This window comes from Lissotriton helveticus, chromosome 3_1, assembly GCF_964261635.1.
Source record: "Lissotriton helveticus chromosome 3_1, aLisHel1.1, whole genome shotgun sequence".
NCBI lineage: Eukaryota > Metazoa > Chordata > Amphibia > Caudata > Salamandridae > Lissotriton > Lissotriton helveticus.
Window position 1 is genome coordinate 469,540,795 of NC_136061.1, and position 19,449 is coordinate 469,560,243.

A 19,449-nucleotide genomic window follows, 5' to 3' on the forward strand; every position below is an offset into this window, starting at 1 on the left:
ACGAATACAAGCAGAGTACACCCCCAGGAGCGCTGCACAGTGCTTCTACAAGGGATGATAGTAACTTCAGATATTCCAAATGCTCAGCGCCAGGACTATGGTGGAGGGGGTTATTATACAGTGTCACCCTTTAACCTTTACAGGAAACCATGGCAGCCCCTCATCAGCGGGGGTTCTGTGGGGCTTGCGGCCAAGATGGGATTTAGCTTTCTCTAAACCAATGGGTATTATCTTGTAATATGCGGCCCACAATACTCGAAACGGAGTGGTAATAACACCTTAAACAATGAGCACCTGGGAGGTGACAGTTAGTTACTTAGCACGCATTGTTATCAAAGCTTTGTAGCTAGATAGCACTCTTCATAAAGTGGCCAACAATAACGGTATGGGGAGGGGATCCTCATAGTTTATTACTAGGAGTCTCCTGTGATCAGGTATCCCGATGGCAGTTCTTCCTTTAAGAAACAGTAAAGGCAGGTGCCCACTTTTCTTCTGCTCCGATGCCCACTATTCAAACATAAGTGCCGGTCCATGTAATAACTTAGTGCACGGTACGGGCTTTCTCTGACGCCAATTGGGAACTCCCCAGTGGGCCGATGCGGTACCCAGTGCCCGTGGTTGGTGCAGCTGTCAGACTCATTGTTCAGCAAACTTCCTGCAGAAACGGACAGGTACGCCTCAGGTGGAACCCGGGAAAAGGCTGTTGCAAAGCGGGGCATGCTGGCACACTGCACACAGCGGAGGTCTCCAGCAGTATGTTATCCACTGATGGTGGTCGATATGGACATGTGTTGCGGTATGGGCTGGGGGGGCTCCAGTCCAAGCGGAACAATTAACAACTTGTTCAAAATGATTTTAGCAAGTCCAACAATAGGCACAATTGGCTCTGCTCATCTAGTCAGCAATTTGACATTGTTCTTTAAAACTAAAACAGGCAGGTGTTGTGGAGCACGGTCAGCGTTCGGGGGGAGGGGGAGTACGGCAGGGAGCTTCTCACCCTGTGGCGGAGTGCTGACAGTTAACAACAAATACGGATGCACAACAATGGAATCGCAGCCATTCGATGGACCCCACGAGGGGGTGTAGTCCACGTGTGCAGTGGGTCAGTGTGCAGTGGGTCGGTGGGGAAGAGGGACTGACCTTGCGGAAGTCCTGGACTCTACTGGACTAACCGACTAGAGGGTTAGTCCGAGATGGCCAAGTTTAAATGTACAGCCAAGTTCTAGTGTACGGCCAAGTTAAAAGTGTAAGATTCAAACGTACGGCCAAGTTGTTCTAGTGTAAAATGAAGGTGTAATGTAGTGCCTAATTCTCTTACTGCCATTGACAAGTTGATGCGGCTAAAATATGATGCTGTGAATAGTTCTTAGATATCCAAGAAGGATATTTTTCTTTGGTAATGATCTGTGGTAAATTACTTGGTTTGATGTCAATAAAAGGCTACGCCCTGGACAACATACCCTGATTTCTGAGAGTTCTTGTGCGTAGCAGGAAGTAAGGTGACGGAATTTGGGGAGGAGAGAATGTCACGTTGTGCGCATACTATAACAGTTTTTTAAAATGACACAGGCATACTAACAACCTACAGTGTCAGGTTGTAGAAGATGCATAGCCTATGGGAGAGAGTCATAGGAAGCCTAGATATGTACTTTCAGTGATAATTTCTCTGAATTGATTGCCATAGATTATTTAGCAAACACAGTTAACACAGGATCGTTTTTCAAGGCGCTGTTCACTGCAAGCTAAATCATGGAAAGTGCTATCTGTAGCATGACACTTCTGTGCATTAACAAGTACATTTTCTAAAGTGAAAACTGTGTTGTTTTTTTTCAAACGAATGAACAGTTTTAACGTCTGGACACAGCTGTAGGTGACTGACCATGTTCATATTCACCAAAGGGAAATCCATGGTTTCCATGGACGGCTGTGATGTATATCATTGTAAACTGACCACCAAAGAGCTATGCTTACTATACCTTACAGTCACACATTCTCCTCTGCCTAATAAAGGCTCTCTATCACTTGCCCTTTATTTAAAACAGTAATAGTTGTTTGTCCTGAAGATTTTTTGGATATCTGTATGTGGATGATTTTTCAAATTTTTGCTAACATGCACCAATTATTACTGATTGATGGAGAAAATGTGAGCTTAAATAATGGTGGTAGTTCTTGCAGTATTATGTGTGTTCTTCACATGGTGGTAACCACTACTGTGTAAGGCCTGCACTGCCATAATGGTGGTCCTTATGTATAGATGTTGGGCATTCTCGACACAGTGGTGTCTAGCCCAGTGTAATGCTTACGCTGGCATAACATTAGCATTTGTTATTTTCAAACAGTATCACTGCTGCCATAAGACTTTTCAGCATGTGATTCTGATGTGCTCATCTGCGGTCATCCCAACACTCAATCACCGATTCAACTATCCATCCTTGCTCTCATTTGTTCATTTTTTAATGAGTTCACTCAACAATTACTCAACCATATATTCAGTCACTCATGCATTCACCTATCCATGCATAACTCCAAACATTTACTCATTCTTTTACTGACAGACCCTCCAATCCACATAACCATAGCCAAATTTACCAAGCTATGAAGAATGAATTTCACTTGCAAAATCGCGAGACCTATGCCTTTGCCACTGGTAATATTTGAAGCCAACACTTTTCAACTTTCTTGTCTGGAGTTCTACATTTCTTGAGTACATTCGGTTTGTCAGTGTGAGGTAACCCACCGCCCTTTTAAATAATTCCACTTGATTGTTTTTTTAACCATTCCATTACTGCCCTGACTAATCATAACATTGGATCTCTAAAGATCCTGGCAGCAAGCATAAACACTTTCTTTGCTATTTTTTAGCAAATATCTCTATCATTCTAACTCTTCCAACAGATAAGTAGCAATACATAAAAACAAATAATATGTACTTTTCCATTGTTGGTTTCCGCTTTCAAGAAGCGAATACAATCCGAGTAGTTTGCAAATGTCCGGTTTAAGATGTGTACATGGTCCCAGGTGCCATTCAGATTGCATCTTCGAAAAGCCACTCCTGGAAAGAGATAACGAAGTACAATAATCAAGAGATTAAAAAAAAACATTTAGTTCATTTCCTTGAGCACTGCATGAGAAGCACTTATCTGAGAGAGCATCTAAATGCACAACATGCACATTTGTAAGCCTAGCCTGTCACTTATGAATCTGAAAGAGAATTATTGACGTTTTCAATAAATATGCAAAATGGGTTTTCCATATATTGTAATTCAAAAATGGAAAAGGACGACCATGTCAATTAGTTCTCAAAGGCCACTTCATATGTAACTAACCCTGTTATCATTTCCTTGACATCAGGCACAACTCAAGTACCCCAGATATATTTTGTACATTGTGAGAGAGTCATCCTTTTTGCCCTGATCACCCCCATTGTTTGACTTATGATTGTGCCCTGGGATCTGCTAATAAGACCCAGAGCAAGTGCTCTGTTTAAAAGGTACATGGTAATCACGGTTAATTACAATTGGCATGGCAACTGACCTGTAAGCCTCTAGTATACGGTAGGACATGTAGTAGTAGTAGTATTACTTTATTCGATAACATTTTTATCATAAAAGTGGACATTCATTACAGTACCAGAAAGACCACCAATCCATACGTACATTCAGCTACATATTAAAAATTCAAAAATGTACACACATTTTTTTTAAAAGAATAATTTATACAATAAAAATACAAATATGTAGTTAAATAAAAACAACGTACCAAAGTCCCAAAAAAGAGTCGTCTATTGGGGCTTGAACTTTATCCTGCGCATGCGAGTCTGCCATGCACCACCCAAAAACGTTGCTACTCCACAGATCAAGACTAGGGAGGAAGTATCAGTAATAAATACCCGCAGGGCCATCCTGTGGCACCTAAGGCCCAGCTCCTTACATATTGGCTTTAGCCATCTCTTTCTTGCACCCCTATATGCTGGACATGCAAAGAGGAGATGAGCCACGGACTCTTTAGGGGCAGCACACCCAGGGCAAGATTTGGCTGGCGAGCTTAAATTGTTCCACCCTTCCGTAAATTCATTCACTGGGAGGGTTCCAAATCTTAATTTTAAATAGAGTAATGTATCCAGGGCTTTTTGTATCACATCGAGAAACGGTTCAAGTTTCCTTCCAGGTTAAAACTCTAAGAACCCCTCTGAAAGGGTACCCCCTTTCCCTCTACATAGGTTCTCCTCTAATACCCAATCCCAGTATAATTTCTTCATTACTTGCTTAGGGGGAGGTGCTTGGCTGGCCCATACTTCATACAATCCTAATTATAAGACCAGCTGTCTGAGATTATTCAACCACTTGATCTTGTTACTCAAATTGAGTGTGAGTAATTCATCCAAGACAGCAGCGTAGTTTGAGAGTTCTGGGGTCCTCCTTAATTGAACCCAGTAAAGTAGTGGGCGCAGACAAGCTATGTCCCTTAATAACCGCCTACCCATATCTTGTCGTAATGCTTTTAACGGAGTGGAGGTGGGGAGTGACACCAGTTCACGGAAAAACGTATTTTCCGATCTCACTAGGTCAGTAGTATTCTCGTACCCCCACAACTCTGATCCATAAAGTGCCGAGGGCAGAGCTTGACCCTCATACACAGAAAGGGCCGGAGCTACAGGTTTGCTTATTGACTCTCGCTGCTCCCGCAGGATTGCTCCAGATACACGCTTATGATTTAAAAGCATTTTGGCTAAATGGTCCCTCCAATTCATCCGACTATTGACCCTTACCCCCAAATAGTCGAATGAATCTACCAACTCCAGTGGGGTGCCATTAAGGGAGACATTATTCTTAAATCTCTTAGAAGGGGAGAATGCCATAAGCTTTGTCTTAGAGGTATTAATAGTGAGACCTCTATCCTCACAAAATGAGCTGAAGCGGTCCAACAGCTTTTGAAGGCCAGAGGGGGTTTTAGAAATCAGGAGGGTGTCGTCCGCAAAGAGCAGGGTAGGTGTTTTTTCCCCCGCCAGGGATGGGGCGTCGGCTGGGTCCTCCCTCAAATGGTCCACCACCCCATTCACAAAGAGGGAGAACAGAGTCGGCGCCATCACACATCCCTGACGGACTCCCCTACTCACAGCCACCCTCTCTGTCAACTGACCCTGAGATCGCCATCTTATTCTTGCATAGTTTCATAATGAATTCAAGGAGGGTGACAGGGAGCCCCATTGTTTGTAGTACGTTCCATAACCTGGAGCGTGGCACTAGATCAAAAGCTGTTTTAAGATCTATAAACGCCAAATACAGGCTACCCTTCCCGATGGTCACGGTCTTCCAATAAATAGCAAAAAATCAGAAGACCTGGTCCATCGTTCCCACCTTCTGTCTAAATCCCGCTGAGAAAGGGAAAAGGATGTTCTCCTCTTCTATCCAGGGCCCTACCCTGGAGATAATGACCCTGCCAACCACTTTCTGAATCACATCTATCAGACTGATTGGTCTGTAGTTGGCAGGGTCATCTCTCCCCCCCTTTTTAAACACTGTTACCACCTCAGCCCCTTTCCAAGAATCCGGGACTGGGTGGCCCCTTGAAATCAGGTTCATTATTAGGGAAATGAGGTTTGCCCATGTTGCAGGGTCATTTAGAAGGAGATCCCCGGGGAGCCCATCGGGCCCTGCCGCCTTGGCCGTTTTTACCTCATTAACGGAGAAGGGTTCTTCGGCAACCATGGATACTCTACCAACACTATCAAGTACTAATGGTAGAGAGCATGGTCCGTCTGATCCACCGTATAACTCATAAAAATGTGAGTGCCACTGTTGTTCCGTTATATGATTCGAGATGGGCTCTGTGCCCCCCCTCCTGGCTTTGTTGATTAAATCCCAGAATAGGGAAGAGTTCTTCATCTGAGAAGCGGATTTAAGACCCTGCCAATGTTGTTCTTCCCATTCCCGTTTAGCTAGCACTAAGGACCTGGCATAAGCTTAAGCAAAGCTGCAGTTTGCGCCTTCCTTTTATCCCTAAAATGAGCCGAGCACCAGGGATTACTTGATTTTACCTGAACGTGGTTCTGTCTGCCACTACTACCCTGTATGGTGAAATATTGGCCCACTTTCTCTATTGCGCTTTTGTACACTAGTGGGAAAGAAAGGCCCTGTAAACTTACAGGTTCAACTGCAAGTTGCTCTAGGTCAGCAATCATTTCTACTAAGTGCTCACTAATCTTGCTCAGATTCCCGTCCTGGGGTTGCACCCTTTCCCATTTAGTCTACGGTTGGAATTAAAGGGAACAACTTCCTTGGTTTGCATTAGGGGGGCTTTGATTCTTGTTTCATTTTTTGGGCCCCAACTTAACTTCATGCACAAGGGGTTTTGGTCACTACCCTGGGATGGTATTACCTCCATATCAATTGGATCTCGCCACAAGTCAATGTCCAGTAAGATATAGTCTATTCTTGATGGGCCAATAAGCCTATTAAAGGTGTTTGTCCCGTCTGGATCAGAGCTTGTCCTTCCATTTAGCGCTCTAAGATTGTGTTCCAGGGTCAGGGCATTGATCTGAAATGCCCTCGGGGACCATTTTTTAATTGGTTCTAGCGTCAGGGCCGGTATAAACCATCTAGAGTCTTCCTCCTCTATCCCCAGGAAATCTTCCCTACTTAGGGGTTCAAAGGTGCAATTAAAATCACCTCCTACAATAGTTTTAGATAGCGGAGGTCTGTTAGCTATTTCTGACTCTAGAACTGTTATTGTGTATGACATTTGGGCCCCAGCAGATCCCTTTGCATAGACATTATATAAATCTATCATGCTGTCCCTATCTTGCCCTTGGAATGAGAGATGTAAAATATCATCAGATGCTGATTTGTGGACAGTGATGTTCAAGTTTAATGCAATCTTAATACAAACATGGAGGCCCCCTGCTGGTCTGCCCTTCCCTAAACTTGTTGCAGGGGTACAAAAATTAGAATACCCAGATTTATATATGGGGAGCAGACTCCATGTCTCTTGAAACATGCAAATGTCAAATTTGTCAATGAAGTTATTCCATTCTGGTAAGACCACTTTTTTTTGTAGCCCTGCAATGTTCCAGGAGAGCAATTGTATCACCTTCTGGTTCATTGCAGGGACAGCGGGTATAACTTCCTTACTCCCGTCTCTCCCACTTGGATTTGATTCAACACTATCTGTGCTAATATTTAATTGATCTTGAGGGGTACTACTGGCAACATTACCTACCAATTCCCCTTGACCACTACGTATTTGGGGTAAGGGGTTCTGCCACACCCGGCGTCATTCGACCTGGTCCAACACGCTGTACCTGTTTCTTTGTGGGAATTGAAAGAGTAAAGAGGAATTCGGTTGGTAGACCTCCCAAGGTGTTATTCCCTGTCTGGCCCTCCACCTGTAGGATACCTCTCCTCTGACCAGGTCTCCAATGGGGGGTGGGGTAGAAATATGTTAAATGTAGAGGGAAGATTTGGGTATGTGACCAGAATTGCGACCTGTTGCAAATGTATTCTACTGCCCGGGGACTCCTAAAATAATTACTATGCAGTTTCCCACAATAGTTTTAGGCCCAGTCCCTATCCACCCTTCTTACATTCAATATTTCGCCGGAGGTGTTGGGGGGAAGTGGCCTGTTTGAGTTAAGCCATTGTATACATTTGTTTTTTAATTCAGTGTGATCCTCGCTTTTCCCCTGGCTTAGTGGGGGAACCCCAGCAAGGACCACAACATATGGTAGGGACTCGGCCGGAAGGTCCAAATTAGGCAGAACTAATTGGGTCCCCTCCACCAGACTAACTCTACTAGATCTCGGATGGCGGTTTGCTACATCTGTTCTGTTTTCTGTAGACCCCCCAGCACAGTGCTATTCCCCTTCTCAGCTATACCAGCACTAGTCAAGGGTAACACAGAATCATGGGTAGAATTAGCAATATCCTAAGACATGTAGGCTTAGAGGCCTAGTAGTTTTACTGCACTTAAGTGTGCACTATTGTAGTGCCTGCTGTCGTTTGAAAAGCCTGCCCTGCCTTATAGATTGCTTTTAAATGTTAATTCTTTCCAAATTCGAATTTGGAATTCAATGTACTTCTAAAGTTTCAAAATATTTGACATAAAGGTCACCCTCAAAATCTCCCCTAGGTGCCTCAGGGATAGGGTGCTGTGTAACCATAAGCAAGAGAATTAAAAAAGATGTTTATATGCCCTGGTATGGGACATAGTGCCAATTTCGTTTTACCCATTATAGCTCAAGGGCTCCATAGGCTAACACGGGAATATTTTATTAAAGTATAACTATTGAAGAAAGGAGCTAAAAATATACTTCAAAGTATCAACATGATAGTTTGAATAAATCAAACAACTTGCCACTGTTAGGTGTATAAATAACTATCACAGAAAATAAGTTCCAGAACTTTCTTTACTTATGAGCCAAAATCCCCCCTTACAGCAGCCCTTCTCTGATTGGCCAGCCTCTGCCGCAGTGAGCCAAGCTGTCTGAATGAGGATTGAATTGGCCAGACTGGAGACCAAGAACATCCTGTGGGAGGAGAACTGTAGCTGCGGACCAAAAGACAGGATATGGGTGGAGTGCAAAACTGGTCTTTAATGAGGAAACAACAGTTTAGGGCTCCATAGGCTGACACCCACATCCTGCATCCCTCGGCCAGACAGTTGCCCCTGTAATAAAATTAGCAGAGAGTTGGAAGGGGAGTGTTAAGGAAACTTAGCCATGCCAGTGGGATGGCCTAGCCAGAGCCAACCCTCCAGGTGAGAGTTTCTCGATTTTGGGGGAAAAGTACTTTCTGGGTCAAGAATATGAAACACTTTGGAGGAAGATGTCATACACGAGAGGGGCACTCTGCACCCCATTAGTCAGAGGTGCCTTCCTGCTTGTCAAGCAGGAACTGTGAATAAATATGGGAGCATTGCCCAGGAACTGAGCTCCCACCTGAAACAAGAAGAAACACTGCACTTCTGTAACCCTGATCTGCACATCAAGGATTGCATTCTGAAGGACTCCACTTGCTGCACAATCTGGAACTACAGCCCTATAGACTTTGCTTGGCTTCACAAACATTAGGGAGTCGACTCCTCGAAAGCAACATATTAACAGAGCTTCACCTGCATCGTCTTTACCAAGAAGGATACATCTGGAGTGAGTCCAGTGGACTTTTAAGGATTTGGACAGGTCATTGTGGGAAACGCAGTTCCATCATCCCAAGGGCCATCTCAGAGATCCTTGACCCGTGGATTCGTGTGTTGAACTCTTTGAACCACAAGAGGAAATACAGGAAGAAGTGGCAGGCAGGAGTTTGGAGCAACTTTGGTACAAAGCTCCATAAGTAGCCCAAGCCGTCATTGAGAATCAAGTCAACTTTGAAATGCAACCTGGCCTGGATTACGGTTTCGTCCCTCCAAAAGCTCTGGAGCTCCAACCATCGAAAAGACTTCCAGGAGTTGAACAAGACCTCACGCTGAACCGAGCCGACAATGTCAGTGTGAATCTGGCCTGACAAAGTGCCTTGCTTGACGATGAGAGAAAAAGCTCTGAAAAAGTTTCTAAATGTGAAGGTCAAATTTTGCCTTAGGCCTTCTGCTTAGTGTATCCGATGCACGCTCCATTGCTGTTGGCCTCAGTCTTTGACTTTATCCTACTCAAGGGCTATCATTGTCCCAAGTTGTCATTTTGGTTCTTAGACATTAGAAAGGGCTTATTCTTTAGAAAGTCATATCTCTGGTTCCCTACATTACATGTTTGTCGTTTTGGTGTCTATTTGTACATACAAATATAACCTATTTTTATAAATTGGTGTTGGATTTGTATTGTGTGTTGTGTCTTACTTTTTTAACATATTGGTGGTTTGAAATGCTTTACACATCTGTCTCCTAAATTACGCTGGCTTGTTCGCAGCCAGCTATAAAGGGTTGAGCAAGGGAACCATTTATTGAGACCTTGTCTGAACCTTTTATTGTGTTTGTGGCCTTGTTACCAGTGGTTGGTCTCTACTGATCCTTACTAATAAACCACTTACCAACATTTGATGTTCAGCAGTGAAGATGGTACCTGGGTTTAAACTACACCATACTGTATTTGTTAGACCTGGTACCATTAGCATGAGGCTCCCTTCCATTTTTTTCTGTTGCCTCCTCTATTTTTTATATGTTTTTGCTGGTTACATGCTTTTGGCACTGTGCCACTGGTATTCAGTGTCACAGTGCAAGTGCTCCCTATTGTAAATTGTTGTAATGGATTAGTAACTCCATGATTGGCTTATTTGATTTACCTGTCGGACCCTAGTACAGTGCACCATGTGTGCCCAGGGCCTGTAGATCAAATGCTGCTGGTGGGCCTGCAGCACTTATTGTGCCACCCACAAAAGCAGCTTGTAAAGTGTGTTTCACGCCTGCCATTGCAGAGCCTGTGTGCAGTCTAGTACTGCAATGCTGACTTGCACCCACTTACCAGTCCCAAACCTTCCCTTTTCTACATGTTAACCACCCCTAAGGTAGGCCCCCCTAGGGCAGGGTCCATTGTATGTGAAAGGTAGGACATGCCCTGATGTATGTAGCATGTCCTGATAGTGAATTACAGCCAATTTAGTTTTTCACTATTGCAAGGCTACTTGTCCCCATAGGCCAAAATGGGCAGTTTGATTATAATCCCTGGGTCAGTTATAATCCTAACTGACCCAGGGAACATGGTAGAAAAACAAATGTAGTATGCCTGAACTCAGAATGATAAAAAACATAGTTTAGTAAAAATTCTGTGTTTGAAAATACCACTTTTAGAAAGTAGGTATTTTCTGACCTAACCATCCAGCCTGCCTCTGCTAGGTTGTGTATTACATGTCTGGTTTGTGAGTGACAGGAGGACTTGGGCTCATGCAGTCTGATAAGTCAGGGCTGGGCTGAATAGGACACTGGCTGCAAAGAGAGTAGGGGGGGGGCGGAGATTTCCTTTCACTTCCCTGAGCACTCATAGAATAGAGATTAGGGGGAGGAGATTTCCTTTCAGCTACCCGGACAAGTTCTGCCGTCAACAATGCTGTCTCCATCTTCTGCCACGAAGCTGCACAGAACTGGTTCTGGCTAGGTACAGGCACCATCTGCCCTCAGAAGACAAAGGATTTACTAGTATAAATATGGGGGCCCAAACACCAAGACTTTAGTTCACTTCTCGACATCAAGACGGACCTTTTGCCAAGGAAAAGTACCAGAGAATCCGCAGGAGTTGGACTGCCAGTGTGTTCCTTTCTGGGGTTGGCCTGCAATAGTTTCTTTATTGCCAAGGAAAGGAGAAAGACTTCTATTTGCAACTTTCCTCATCTTGAGGAAGAATCTCCAAGGGCTACAACTGTACTTGCCTCCTGCTGAAGTCTCAGGGATACAAGACTTCACCACCAGCTCCCCCCTGAATGTCCTTGTTGGGAATTCTATGTGCAGAAGCCTGCATGTTGTTGGGAGCTGGAAGTGCAACTCAACAAGAAGAGGCGTGCCACATCTGTTGCCGTCGCATCATCAGAGAAGCTTGTCGCCACCGCAAGGGTTGCCGTCGCATCACCGGAGAAGCGTGTCTTCATCGCAGCTGTTTGTCGTTGCATACCCGGAAAAGTGTGCCGCCACCGCAAGTGTCACCGTCGCATCACCGGAGAAGCGTTTTGCAGGGCCTGTCGTGGCTCAAAAGTTAGATTTGCCACACAGCCATCGGCCATGCACATATCGCCTTCACGTCGTCGCATCGCATCAAGGACGCATCGCACCGGATCATCGCATCCTATCGCTTTGAGGTACCATATTGTCAACCTGGACACACAACAAGATCGTCGCATCACCTCCTTTCCAGTAAGGAACAGACGCATCGGCTACTCTGCGCAAACACTGAAGAACAGACTCATCACTTCCCCCGAAGCAAGGAACCGAAGCATCGTTCTCGCTGCAAACCTTTTGTTTATCTTGCATGACGCATCCAAAGGTACTTTGTGAGAAACGTGCTGCATTTACCATCTAAAGTGGCATGAGTTTTTTCTACCATCTTAAAGTCATTTTCCTAATACTGTATTGTAGATTTTTGTCATTTGGGTCTTTTGTTAAGTCTATATAAAGAATACCTATTTTTAATAAAACCTGTGTTGTGTCCATCTGTAGTGTTGTCACTGTATTACTGTATGGGCTCACAAATACTTTACACACTGCCTCTGAGATAAGCCTTCCTGCTCGTGCCAAGCTACCACAGGGTTGAGTAGGGGTTATTTTAGGAGTGTAGCCCCCTTACTCTGACTAGAAGCAGGGGTCCCTATTTGAACAAAGGTGCGAACCATTGCCAACTAGAAACCCCCAGTTCTAACAGTATTCAAGTGAAGATCTTTAAAAATCGAGTAAATTGACCTCGAACAAATTGATTTTTGAATTTTTAAATTTGGAAGAAACTGTTTAAATTAATTTAAAAACAACTCTAAACTGTCCTATCTCTAATTTTGAAAGTTGTTTTGTCTCATAAAACTAGGAAAACCATGAAGCTCGATCTGGCTAACCTCTCCAAACTCCGAGTAGCTGAGGTAAGGGTACAGGGCAGGTCCAGGGGGCTGCCTAATAATAAGTCCAGGAAGGCAGAACTGATTAGGTCCCTTAAGGCCTGGATTGTCAGCTCCAGAGAAGGAAGTAGAGGGTGATAAGGACCCTTCCAACCATCTCCAGGAGGTGGATAATGACAATTGGTCATTATCCACCAATACCAGGTTGATAATTCCATCTAGGGGAGGGAGGGGAGGCACCTCCACAGAGGAACTACAGCTGCCCCTTGTAGAGAGACAGCTTGAGGCTCAGTTAGCATCCAAAGCTTTGGAGAAGGAGAAGCTGGAACTTGAAAAGAAGAAGTGGGCATGGGAGGAAGAGAGAAGAAATGGTGGCAACAAAAATGAAGATGATGCTGAGATTCCCAGGGTGGTGGGTTTGATCCCAGGCTTCTGAAATGAATGGTTCACATGGATGTATAGGGGATGACATTGATAAATGGCTGACTACATTTGAAAAGTCCCTTAAAATGCGAAGGGTCCACTTTTAATATAGGGGTTCACTACTCTGAGGAGTTGATCCCAGTGGCTGGAGAGATAGGTGCCTGACTCTATAGGGGGATGAGGCAGAATCCTACTCACACATGAAGAAATGTCTAGTCATGAAATGTGGTCTTACCCCAGAGCACTACAGGGTGAAGTTCGCGGACACTCAGAAAGTAATCATATTGTCCTGGGTAGACTTTGTAGACATCGCAGTGAAGGTACTAGAGCGCTGGATTAAAGGAAACCAGGTAAGTACATAAGAGGGACTGAATAGCTTGATTCTTAAGGAGGATATCCTGACTCCTTGTGTACATTAGAGGTTACATCAGCATCTAGTGGACTTTAAGCTGTTTAGTCTGAGATAACTGGGGAAGACAGCTGATGAGTTGGTGAGAAGCACGGTTTTGAATCGAAATTAGGGGTTTGATCAGTAGAAAGGAAGGCAGGCCCCCCCAGGGGAAATCCCTGGAAAGAATGATAAACAATCAAAAGAGTCCTCATAAAAACCAGTGCGGGGGGAGGGACCCCGAGCCAATCCACTTTCAAGGGGAGGGGGTGTAAGAGGAGGCCCTTTGACTCAGCAAAGGCAGGAATGTTCCCTGACCTTCTCAAGGCAGGAAAGTGTTATGACTCATCTGTGAGGACACAAACGAGGAGATGCTGTCTGCACAAAGAATCCTGTGCACTTTAGTGGGCAGTCCTATGGCATTATAAGTGTAGGCAGAGATTGTACCAGAGATTGGGAAGGGTGTCAAAGAGGCAGCCTTAGTATCCTTGGGTGGGATGCAAATTACTACCCTGGCCGCCTTCCATCCCAGTATGGAAAGGTACAGGCAGATGCCTAAAATTAATGGAACTGAGGTTGAGGCTCTGAGTGATATAGAAGACAGTGTGACTATAATGATAGAGAAACTGGGTTCCCCAGGGCAGAGCATTCCTGGTGTGTATCTCAAAGTACTCTTTGCAGACAGCAGAGCCAAACTCCATCCCATGGCAAGGAAGAGTTTGGAACGGGGAGGTCTGACAGGCCCTAAGAAGGTAGTTGTGGCTCCTGCACTCTCCTTAGAGTTTCAACTGGGAAATGATCTTGAAGCATCTGACTGGTCAGGGGTAGAGAGAATGATCCTTGCTAGCAAGCTGAACCTCCAGAGGTGGGTATGTGCTGTGATCAAGTCACAGGCTGCCCGGAAGGTAAATGGTGGACACTTGGACCATAGAACAATGGGCCAACCAACCAATGAGAAGAAGAAGGGCACTGAGTCTGGTGAGCCAACTATGACAACTCCAGAGGTGCAGGAGGAATATGACCCTGAGGGGTTTGACCTGACCTCTTAGGTAGGGATTCCACCCCTAAAGATCTGTCAGACGTGGCGGAAATGATATGAGATAGTGGACCTAGCAGAGATGAGTTTTGTCAGGGACATAGAATGTCTCACTCTTGAAAGCCCGAGGAAGACCGCCTCCAGGCAGAAGGATGGTGATTGAGATGTCAGTGGATTCCACAAAGTCTACTGGGATGAGGGAGTCTAAAGGCCAGAGCCCTAAGGGAGGGAGCCATCAGGAGGTTGGTGGTTCCCCAAAGGTACAAAGAATTCCTCCTCACCTTAAGCCATGACATTCCCTTGGCAGGTCATTTGGGTCAGAATAAGACTCAGAACTGGTTGGGTAACCATTTCTATTGACCCAACATGTGTGTAAAAGTGAAGGAGTCCTGTAGTGCAACCTGTCAGGCCAGTGGCAAGACAGGGGGCATATCAAAGACTCCCTTGATACCACTGCCAGTGGTTGGGACTCCCTTTGAGAGGGGGCGGTGGACATTGTTTTGATTTGATTTGATTTAGATTTGTAAAATGCCTGAATCACCCCTGAAGGGGTATCTCCGCGCTACTATGGAAACAATAGGAAGGTAGTGTTGGTTACAGAAAAAGCTCAGTTTTGAGAAGCTTTCTAAAGTGAAAATGATCCTTGCACTTCCTGATGTGAGAGGGCAAGTGGCTACAGTAATGGGGAGCCAGGGGAAGGCTTTGCCCTCAGTGCGAGATTTCCTAAATAGGGTGTAATGAGGGATTTCTTCCCTTACAATCGCATCTGCTCAGCCGGTACGGGGTACATTTTTCTGTCAATTAACTGGGACCTCTACCATTCAGTGCTTTAGGTACTATACAGCAAATCTTGAACTTGATTCTCTTGTGTACAGGAAGCCAGTGTAGTGAGCGCAAGAGGGAGAGAGAGGCAGTTCTGGCTGGCATATTCTGGACTAGGCGAGCCACTGTGTTCTTGACCACCTGGAGTTTATTCAGTGGTGGGCATTGTTGGTCCCTGGAACTACCAACTGCATCAGAGAACAGATAGATCTTGGTGGTAGTGAGCCATGCTACAGATAGCCTGATGCAGTACCCCGCACGACAGGCACTTCTCCTTCAGTGGCTCAGGCCCTACTTAGTGTATTCACCAGAGTGTGCTTCCCAAAGGAGGCGGTTTCACATATCTAGCTATATGAATGTGATGTGGAAAGAATTTGGTTTTACCTACAAGTTCACTGCCCCAAATCTGCCAGACTAATGGTCTGGTGGAAAGGTTCAATTAGACTCTGAATGGCATGATCATGGCTTTGTCTGATTAACTCAGTGGTAGATGAAATGTACTCCTCCCAAACCCACAGTTTGCATACACGGAGGTCCACAAAAAGAAGTTAGCTTTAGCCCCTTTGAATTGTTGTTGGGGTACCCTGTAAAAGGGTCAGTGTGTCTGGTGAAAGTTAGAAAAGGGGGTCTATAGTTGGCAGAGGTAGGTACCTTTTTCCAAATAGGGACCCTTGCTTCTAATCATGGTAAGGGAGATACACACTTTAGATAACCCCTGCTCACCCACTTGGTAACTTAGCACAAGCAGACAGGCTTATCCCAGAGGTAATGTGTAAAGTATGTGCACCAACACTCACAGTAACACAGTGAAAACACCACAAAAGGACACCACACCAGTTAAAAAAAATAAATTATTTTTTATCTAAACTAAACAAGACCAAAACAACAAAATCTCCAACATACACAGTTAAAAATATGACGTCCACAAGGTTTCAAGAACTTGTACCATTGAAAACTATGGATGCATAACTTTTCACCAAAGTACCTGTAGTTGCGTCAAAGTTCACTAAGCTAAACAGCTGCAGTATCAGAAAACAAAGAGATGCGTACCTCGTGAGACCCTGAGGAGGCGATGCTACAGTCCCGCTGCATGCACAGGAAGGGTTGCGTCAATTCCGTTCTGTAGGGGAAGTGATGTGTCGATTCTTTGTGGCGGTTCCGGTCCTCAGGTGATGCGTCAGGGAAGCGGTGTGCACAGGTAAGATGCATGGATCTTTGGAACGCGTCAGCGATCGATGCAGCGGCACTGTGTGGCGCTGCACCGGTCCTCTTCAGCCACGATCCCTCGATGTGTCGATTCTTGCCATGACAACAGGTGCTGCAGCGGCTTTCACAGGGGCACATCAATGTGTGGAAATTCTTATCGCGCCATGAGAAGATGAGCTGGATTTCTGTAGTTCTTTGAGTTTCTTCTCTTCCAGCTCCCAAACAGCTGCAACAACCTCCAGACGCCCACACCTCGCACAGGCACCCCAAGGCAGGTCAGAACTCACAACAGCAGAGTTCAGGGGAGATGGGGGGTGAAGTCTTTGTGTCCCTGAGACTTCTGAACAGGAGGCCAGCTCACTTCAGGCCCTTGGAGATCTTCTTCAAGCAGGGGACACAGCACACAGCAAAGCCCTTCTCCTTTCCTTGGCAGAAACAGCAACTGCAGGCCAACCCCAGATACACAGCAAGGGCAGTACGTATCCTAAGTCTCTCCAGCTCTTCTCCTTGGCAAAGTTTCCTCTTAAATTCCAGCAATGATCTAAAGTTTAGGGGTTTAGGTGTAATACCTATACCCCAAAATGTCTTTGCTCTCTTTGTGTAAAGGGCTCTGAGCCCAGTTCAAACCAGTTCTGGGGGGCACTCTGCAAGTACCCAACAACCTTCTTTGTCAGTGTGAGCCTTGGCTCCAGACACACCACAGCCTTATAAAGGTACAGGTGCTCTTCCCACCACGCCAAAAGATGATCAGGTCTATTCAGCCTAGTGCTGACTCATCCAGACTTCTGGAGTAACTGCACCTCCCCAGCGCCTGTCACTCCAAAGCCAGACAGTCAATCCACAAACAGGCAGAGGCACACAGAATGGTTGAACCAGAAAATAGCCACTTTCTAAAAGTGCTATGTCGGAGGGATGGGCGGAAACAAAATCTAGGAGGCCAAATGTATTGCCCAATTTAGACCGGTTTATTGCTATTATGGCAGAGAAAATACAATTTCTCAAAGTGTTTGTCTCCTTTCCTTCTCTGGTCTTTTTCTATAGTGTCACGGATTCTATAATGTCTCTTAAATGTTCTGGTTTTGTCGGTATCTTGACAAAACTCTTGACCTTGTTGTTCACAAGTTGCATCTGAAATACTGTCATATCCTCACTGAACTCTATATTATTGAGCGATTATCTTTATAGGAAGGATCTCTACTTATAAAAAATCTACTCATCGACAAGTTAATTTTATCAAGATGGCTAGTGATCAACTCTCTCTCGCAAAGTCAGCAACATCTGGCACTAAACCAAAAAGAGCCAAAAATGTTCTTCCATCTCCAGTCCAGTCCAGTCATCATCTAATCAGGTATTAGACACAATTGTAGATGAACTTCGTGCTTTGAAAACATTTATGAATACCACCAATGAAAAACTTCAACTGATTGAGGACCGTTGGCTCAGTATGGAAAGTAAAATGTCCAAAATGGAACAAAGTATTAGCAATCTCCAAGATGTGGCAAGCAAAGTACCTTTATTGGAACAAGAAGTTTGTAAGCTAAATCTCCAAACAGAGGATTTAGAAAACCACAATAGAAGGAATAATCTTCGGCTGTATGGTCTTACTGAAAATGTTGAGGGTCCGGATATCTCTTCCTTCTTAAAGAAATTCCTGTCTGAGCTCCTCAACCTACAGCCTCAACTCCTCTTAATATTCAATATGCCCATCATCATGGTCATTCTCAGCCTCACTCCAACAAACCATGTGGTATTATTATGCTTTTCCTTGAGTACAGTGACCTGATGCACGTCTTGAAAGTTGCCAGACAAAAAATCCATCTGGTCTGGTCATAAAATCTTCATATCTCAGGATCTTTCCAACGCTACCAATGCCAGGCATAAGGAATTATTGTCTCTAATTCTGCAATTAAGGTCTATGAACATTCGTTATGGCATCTTACATCCCTGTCTTTGAAAGTGCAAGATTACCCATGAAGGTGTTTCCCACTCATTGAGGATCCATCTAAACTAAGACAGTTTTAGCATTCCATTACCAGAACTCCTATGGACACTAAACACTCAATGTTCTTAATTCACTTTACATATTAATGCCTCACATTCTGTTATTTCTTTGCTGTCGTCTCTTTTCTGTTCTTTTTGTTCCTTCACTATGCTTTATGTGGCCTAACTATACTCCAATCCTTTAAGTCTCCTACTTCCCATTCTCCTTCAGCTCCATCTGACATGCCCGATTCTTATGTTCTTTTCTTTATATTTCTGACCCGGATGTTTGTCCTTGATTTGTTCCTGTTTCTCTATAATTCTTTCACTACTTTTCTATCTTTTCTCTCTCTTTTTTTTAACGCTTTCCCTCCTCCTGCACCTTTTATCCCTCCCCTCTTCTATTATTTATATTATTTCTATAAATAATCGTTTTGCCTATTCCCTTACGTTCTTCTTATTTTTAATATGTTGCCTGATTTTTATGACCGTTGTCTTTCGTCCTCTTTGTTGTTTTTTGCAGTTTGTCATGAATGTGATTATACCCTGTCCAATAAACATTGTTATGTTTAATAGTGTATCGTGTGACGCCAGTGGTTTGGGTCATCCCATCAGGTGTCAAAAGGTACTTTGTCATTTAGCAAAACTTGACTGTCAGATTTCTTTTTGCAGGAAACACACTGTAATGATGTTGAATCTCTTAAACTCAAGCGTCAATGGGAGAGTCAGGTTGTTTTCTCGCCAACTATAAATCATAACAGTGGTGTTGCCATTCTTTGTCGTAAATCTTTGAAACTTCAAATTGTATCAACTGAAAATGATTCGAGTGGACTATGGGTCATACTTCATGCCACAGTCTATAATAAACTTGTCACTTTCTTTAAAATCTATGGACCGGTTAAGCCAGACCCATTTTTTTGGTACAATATTCAACAAAAATTAAATCCCATAAAAAGTTTCAATCTGCTATTGCTTCTCTACCGTTTTACGATGCCTGGAGAACTAGTAATCCTGATTGTTATGAATTCATGTTTTTTTCTTATGTTCGTAATACTATGTCTCATACTGATTACATT

General features: G+C 44.3%; 1 protein-coding gene across 1 annotated transcript in view; it reads right to left on the minus strand.

Moving 5' to 3' along the window:
* Positions 1-19,449, minus strand: part of PTH2R (parathyroid hormone 2 receptor) — a 1,143,807-nt gene that overhangs the window by 669,633 nt on the left and 454,725 nt on the right. The window contains exon 4 of the mRNA XM_078683683.1: positions 2,931-3,052. Coding sequence (XP_078539809.1) covers positions 2,931-3,052 — 122 coding nt within the window. The remainder of the gene's footprint in view (positions 1-2,930; positions 3,053-19,449) is intronic.